The 7,534-nt window shown below is 50.7% G+C and overlaps 1 protein-coding gene across 1 annotated transcript in view; it reads left to right on the forward strand.

Annotated features, from left to right (window-relative positions):
• The window catches only part of arl4aa (ADP-ribosylation factor-like 4aa), a 3,464-nt gene extending 2,287 nt beyond the window's left edge, over positions 1-1,177 (forward strand). Inside the window, exon 2 of the mRNA XM_080005059.1 lies at positions 7-1,177. Coding sequence (XP_079861185.1) covers positions 114-716 — 603 coding nt within the window. The 5' untranslated portion in view covers positions 7-113 and the 3' untranslated portion in view covers positions 717-1,177. The remainder of the gene's footprint in view (positions 1-6) is intronic.
• Positions 1,178-7,534: the final 6,357 nt, after the last annotated feature.

Here is a 7,534-nt window from a genome sequence, read left to right on the forward strand (position 1 = left end):
TTCCAGGTGACTGGCGCAGTTGTTTGGCATAGCTGGTCGGGGGTTTCCTCGATTTGAGAAGACTGGATTTAAATCTCCCGGATCCCCTATCCTACCCATCCCCATGAAAGAAGATGGGGAATGGATTATCGGGGCAGCACAGTGTCTTATCCAGAATCCCCTTCTTCCACTCCTTCCACATCGCCGTTCTGGGGCTGGACTCGTCGGGGAAGACCACCGTTCTGTACCGGCTGCAGTTTAACGAGTTCGTCAACACCGTGCCCACCAAGGGCTTCAACGCCGAGAGGGTCAAGGTGTCTCTGGGCGCCCACCGGGCGGTGACCTTCCACTTCTGGGACGTCGGCGGCCAGGAGAAGCTCCGCCCGCTCTGGAAGTCCTACACGCGCTGCGCCGACGGCATCATCTTCCTGGTGGACTCGGTGGACGCCGAGCGCATGGAGGAGGCAAAGATGGAGCTGCACAAGATCCTCAACACCTCGGAGAACCACGGCGTCCCGCTGCTGGTGATGGCCAACAAGCAAGACCTGCGCAACTCCCTGGGGCTGGCCGAGATCGAGAAGTCCTTGGCGCTGAAGGACCTGGGCCCCGGGACCCCCTGGCACATCCAGCCCACCTGCGCCATCATCGGGGACGGGCTCCGGGAGGGGCTCGACAGACTGCACGACATGATCCTGAAACGGAGGAAGGTGTTGCGCTCGCAGCGGAAAAAGAGATGATGAAGGGCGGCGAAAGAGAGGACAGTGACGGAGACCGGTCTTTTGTTTCTGTAAACAGAGTTATATATGTGAAAGGAATGGCTCGGAGGATCCCCCGCCGCGCCGATACGGCCGTTTCGGCACGCTGAGTTCTATCAGTCCAGATTTGAGCTTTAGAACATTCTCTCCCGCTCCCATTCCCCAGCCTCCAGACGTGCGGAGGTCCGGGTCCGTGAAGTCGGAATTCCGCACCGGGGGCTGAGCCGGCCCGCGGTGATTGGCTGATTGGCGTCGACCCGGAGGTCGCACCCATGAGTGTAATCAGTGCGGGGCTGGAGCAAAAACACGGAAACAGGATTTCTTTTTTTTTTTTTTTTTTTTTTACTTTCCGGACCTGGAGCTTTCCACCCCTGCAGGTCGTAGTGCGCTGTCGTTGAGGAAGGTGACACGGAGGGACACGGTACGAAGAACTGAAGGATTTTTAGAAAAGTGTGGATGGTGAAGAGTTACAGTTCCGGAGGTGCGGGGGTCAGAGAAGGTGCAATGATACAAGTGGTTGACGGTGGTAAGGTTTGGAGGTGGCCGATGGTGATTCTAAGATAGGTGACCAAAAGATGATTTGTGATTTGTGTTTGGGGGGGTGGGGCGGGTGGAGGAGGCATTGTTTTGCAGTGTTTTGGCTTGGACGGTAAGGGAGTTAGGGAAAGGAATGCACATGTGATAGAGAGGACAGGACAGCAGCCATTTTGTCCCCCATTACAATAACAAATTAACCTTTATCCCTTTGAGAAATATAATATCCCAACACCTCGATTTATTTTTATTTTTTCCAACATTGTTTAAAATCAGATGCATTCTTTTTTTTTTTTTTTTTTTTTTTTTACAATGTACTTTATATTTGAATGGAAAGTGTTGCCGTGCAGTATCATGAATTCCCCCTCGTTGCTCGAGGGCGGCTGGGCGATATTTCAATATTTTTGTTAATTCTGTTGCAATTTTGCTTTGGTTTCATACTTCACATTACCATCGAGTTCAATATGATGAGCCCCAAATGGATTCTTTAACACGCTATTCGGACCTCATGAGCTGAGCTTATTGTGTGATATATTCCATATCGCCCAGCATCCTTCTGCTCTTCAAAATGATCTCCAATGTCCACACATCAAAAGCACTTTACACTCTCCTGTGGTGTTTACAGGTTTCAAAAAAAGAGAATATGTTGTTTAACCTTTTAACCTTGATGCATAGGCTAATGAAAACAGATGCTACTGTACTTTAGGTGGTTGAGATTGGCCGTAATGCTATTAGATCGTCTATAATTATACATAATCTTTTCCTAAATAAAAACTATTTACAGCACAGTTGGTGATGTGGGTGTGGTGGATTTGGAAAGGCAGGTTCCTCGTGGGGAGTGAGTGTCGGGTGTTCTGGGGTCCGATGAAGTGCCTTTTGACCGAAAGGCCATGAGTTCGAATTCCAGATTAGCCAGGAAATCCCAAAAGCGAAAACAACAAAGGAAATAAAATGCACCTCCCCCAATAGCAAATGTCACACAAGCTGCCATACTCAGTGTGCTCAGTAAACCTGTATTCTGTAGGAATTCCCACCCCACCCCCCTGCCAAAAATTGGATATATATTTCTATTTTTTTATTTTATTAACCTAGAATTATCCAGGGTCTCCGGGGGTCCTTAAAAAGTTATAAAATGATGCCCTAAAGGTCATTAAATGGTCTCGAATAAGAATGAAGTCCTAATTTCAACATAAACGTTTCATCAGATTTTTATTTATCCGCATATTTCTCTTTGTCAAAACGAGCCAAGTTCTTTGGCATCGGAGTCAACATGGCTGATGTTCTAAAACCCCAATTCTAAAGCTGCACCTGATACTTACCAGAAGAGACAAATCCAAGGAAATCCTTCTACTACAAAAAGAATTATAATAATGGTGGAATAATATGACCGCGTCCATTTGTCTAATAATCAGTGTTTAATTATTAAAGGTGTCTTAAAAAAGTATTAGGGTTAACTTAAAAATGACCTGTCCTGTAAATTTAGTTTAGCTCATCATTTATTGCTACCTAAAAGGAATACCGATGTAAAAAAGAAAAAGATCCCTTGATATCATTATCCAATAATATCATTGCGATAATATCACACATGGGTTTGAAAAAAACCCCAAAACTAATATTTCACTACAGCGCCATAAAAGTTCTTGTTTTCCCAGAGCCAGAAATGCAGTCAGGGCACTTTGGGGTTGTGCAGGGCTGGTGCAACCTCGTACAACAGGCTCGGGCAGGGGCCTGGTGGTGGAGCCAAGGGAGGTTGGAGTATTTTTGGATGGAGGAGGGCGGGGATCTAGCACGGTGCATTAAGGCCAGTTGCTCCCTCTCCTCCAGCTGGGAGACCAGTTCGCAGCAACTGGCTCACTGAAATAGCTGCGTGATGCACGTCGCTCATGTGCAGAATCTGCCGTCGGTATCTCCGGGCGTGCCAGTCATATTTCTTACACGTACGCATAATTAGATGACGCTTCATGCGATAATGACATCCTTGAAATGTGGGTTTTGGACAAAAATAGAAACTACACTTTCAATTTAGGACCAATTCAGCCCAGAGCTGAGTGTCATTTACAACGTGACTCGTCGCTCTAAAATTAATGATACTATAGATTTAGGGTCTAAATCTATAGTATCATTATGGATGCATCCATATACTAGTATCACACACTGAATCAATACCAAGAATCATATTAAACATGACAAATATTAAAGATGATAGGAAGAACTTGGCACGTGAGAAAATTGGATTTTACCATTATCATAATGTTCTAATGAGCCCAAAATAACACTGAACACTAAGATAATATCTTTGTGTTCAGTGTTCAACCACAGAATAACAACCAACCCATTACATATGATATTTGTAATGGGTTGGTTGTTATTCTGTAGTTTGGATATTGAGCTGGCGTCATTTTATTTAATTCACGTTTTTTTGGGGGGGCGGGGGGGGGTTCTACCGAAAATCCAAGTTTCATCAGTGTCGACCAGGTGTCAGGTGTTAAAGACTTGTTTGCCAAGGAAGGAAACCTGGGATGGCAACAGTATGTTCACATTTCTCCTGCTTCCACATCCTGTGTGTGTGTGTGTGTGTGTGTGTGTGTGTGGCGAGCACGCCGAGTAGACATATGTTCATTTTTGGCAGTGGTGCAAAACAAACTACAACTGCACGTGTCTCTGTTATGTGAGTGTCCGTGCTATAGGTTTGTGATTAACTGCATGCCACTGTGTGTGTGTGTGTGTGTGTTTGCACGTGCACGCTAATCTCATCACAAGGGTCACAAGACCAGTCCAGTTTCCCCCGCTTTATGTTCCTCGCTCCTTATTTGCCAGTCAGCTGACCGCCGCGCACCCTCAACCTGGCTTCCCCTCCCACGCGACGTTTTTGCTGACTCCACATAATGGCTTCAAAGATAAACAACATCGAGGGACCATAATAGGAGCCGCGATGCCCCCGTGCGCCGCCCCTTCGCGTTTTCGTTTCCTGCGGGGGATGTATGGACGCCTCGGCTCCGTTCTTTATCTTCGGCCTTTCTTCCTTCCTCCTCTTCTGGAAGATTCATTCCCCAGTGGAAGGTGGAGTTGGGATGAATGGATGAATATAGCCCCTTGTCCGGGGGCATCCCATTAACCCAGTAACCCCAGCGAGGGGCGCTCCGTTTAAAGGATCGCTACACAATGCAAAGCGAATGTGCGCCGCCGTGCCTTCAAGGCCAAGCAGGATCCGTGTTCCAAATCCAAGCTGTCGTGGATTTTCCAATGTTGAGCTGAGAAATGCGGAGCTAATATGTTTCTGTTTGACAGCTGCTTTGATGCCGAAAACGACATGTGCCATTGTTGAAGCCACGGTTCCGATTTTCCTGGAGCTAATCCCCGTTTCCCAATCACCCCTCGTGTAGTTCTCAGCGAGTCTCCAGCCTCCTCCAATGCGAGTCCAATGCAATTAATGGGGGACAAATCCACAACCCAAAATATTACATATAATAATGATAATAATTCAGTTTTATGGCTAAATTCCCTGTTTACCGGCGCTGTTTTCATTGCTGCGCCACAGTGTTGTTCATGCCGTTACTCCCAACTTGCGAAATTTGCAAAGTCGGAGTGCCGTGGCGTCACGTCGCTTTGCTTGAGAACGCTGCCGAATGCAGATTGTAGATTGATAGATGGGAGTACTGGAGCCGGGCGTCCGCTTCGCAGGAGAAGGCCGGGCTGCGCGACGGCCGAGTCTAAAAACAGGACTAAACTTTAGACATCCCCGAGCTATTGCTTTAAACGGGCTTATTTTGTTTTGCAATTAACCGCCCGGCTTTGAGTGAATCAGGGAAATCCGTCGCCATGAGCTTGAGCACGAGGCGTCGGGCTCGGGCTCGGATGATCTTGTGATCCTGGACCCCGGGCCGCTCGACTCCTCCCGCCCCGGCCGCATGGACACACGGGCTGGGGCCCCTGGAAACGTCATCTCCGCTCGGGGCCGGAACCGCCGCCGGGCCTGGGAAACGTGCCGGCGCTCTTGTTTGGCCACCGTCGTCGCCTCCTCACCCGCTCGTATCGTTTAAAGACCAAAGAAGAGCTGGATTAATAATACAAACCGGCATGAACATCAATAATAGAAACCAGCCCGAGAGCGCCGAGGGCCTCTCCGACGGCGTCGTTCGGAGATTAGAGCAAGGATCTCTGGTTCCGCTGCGGGTTCGGAGACCCCGGCAGTGCATGTAAAGAGGGATGAGGCGACGTCTGCCTGATGTCTGCCTGCTCCCGGCCTCATCACTATGCAGGTTTATTATGACAGGGATTCATTTCTCTTCCCGCGGTCGGGGGGAGAGCGAGTGGCCTATTTACATGTGAATTCCTCTTGTGGCCCCCGAAGCCTCCCTTAAAGTAGTGAACAGGGCCACCTGCGAGGAGAGAGAGTGAAGAGGAGGAGGGGGGGGGGGCCGTGGTGGGGGTTGGAGGAGCTGCTGAAGTGCACTCCTTTCTTCCTTTCTTCCGCGGTGCTTGGGAAGCCATCTTCTCTAATCCCCTGGAACCGCGGAGAGCGGCGGTGCCGGAGTTGAGCGGAGCAGATGGAGTCCTCCTATTAACACTCTCGTATATCTTTTTAATTCGATTGAGCTCTCGTTTTTAGTTTTTTTTGTTGGTTTTTTTTTTAATTTTTATCCTTTTGCTTTTTGCTTTTTTCTTCGCCGTGGTGTTTATCGCAGAGTCTTACGTTGGTGCGGTGGCGGCGGCACTTTGGTTTCCCCGCCTCTTGGACAAAACGCCTGATCCAGATAACTTCTACGTTTACTGTAACAGCACCTCCTCTGGCTGTGCACTGCTTAATATACCTGGTTAGTACATAGCACGACATAATAACTCCTCTTGTGCGTGCGTGCGTGCGTGCGTGCGTGCTGTAGATGGTCGGAGGTGATCCTATGATGGGATTCCACGGTCCACTCCCATTTTTTTTTTTTTTTTTTTTTCAAGTCTCTCTGTCAAAATGATGATGGCTCTGTCACCCGTCTGTGTCGGAAAGAAACCTCAGCTGCTGTATGATGAACCAGGGACCGTCTGCGCTCGCGTGTGCGCGCGTACGTGCGCGTGTGTGTGGATGGGTCGGTGTGCACGAGACCAGCGGCTGAATAACTTTTTCGTCCTCTCTGCCGCGTTGACCTTGAGCTCCCCTCCCCGTCCAGCCAGTGAAGCCTAGTCCAGGCGTCCAAACCTGCCTCCAATGGGATGCATGTGGAGCGCTGCCCCCCCCCGCACCCCCTCCCCGCCCCGGTCCGGGCATTGTGAAGCACAAGCCTGTGAAATCGGTCTGCGGTCTTGTTTGGGCATGAGGGATTAGGGATGGGGGTGAGAGCGCGGCCCCCAAACCTTTATGTTCCACCGTTGACTGATGGGAAAAGCCAGCGTGAGCAGTGAACTGTGAGGGTTTCAGCTTTTCCACGGGGGCCGCCGAGCTGCAGCGGCGGAGCCACGCCGAGCTTTTAATTTCGGTAAAAGCGCAGATACCCCCCCCCCCACGCAAAGGGACTCGAGTGGACTTGTCACCGCCATTTTGTGCGTGAAGACCCCCCCCCCTGGGGTTGGCGCCCCTGCCCGGTGAGCCGGCCCCTCGCTCCGACATCGAAACTGACGCCAGCATTTGCGGTGACGGCCGCGAAATGTTAGGAAGCCGGGGAGAGCTCTGTGTGGATATACTTTTAGAAATGTTTATATTTCATGAATTCAAGTTTGTCCGATTCATAGCGCGCCGTGTGATAACCGGAGACCAGTCGTGAGCTGTGACGCGGTATCAGAACGGGAGCTTGGCGGAGGCACAAAAACAGTTTCAACGGGTTTAGCGACGCATCAATTCTGATACCTGGTTGGCGTAAACAGCCTTCCCCGGGGGACGTCATGTGACGCCCTCTTTCCCCGAAAATCGCTCCTCGGCAAAAGCCGGACGCCAGGGTCAGGACCTCTGTGGCGGGAGAGGCGCGATCACCCGGCAGGGTGCGAGCCACGGCGGCGCCGCGGCGTGTCCCTCCGGAGGAAGGGGGCTGTGGTCCGAACCGTGCGCGAGGTGTTTAAAGCCTCCACGAAGCTGACACCGTTGAACCCATGAGCAAGGCAGGCCGCTCTGTCGGACTCAACTCCCACCGGGGGGGAGCAACGCGTCTGCCGCGGCCTTCCTCCCCCTTCCGCTCTCCACTTCCTGGTTTGCGGGCTGAAGACGATCGCCCGACTGACTTTGACCCCGGGCGCGCGGCCCGCCTTGTATTATGACGGAGGTAGGGCGGAGGTGCCAAAACGGC

This window comes from Zeus faber (assembly GCF_960531495.2).
Source record: "Zeus faber genome assembly, chromosome: 8".
Lineage (NCBI taxonomy): Eukaryota > Metazoa > Chordata > Actinopteri > Zeiformes > Zeidae > Zeus > Zeus faber.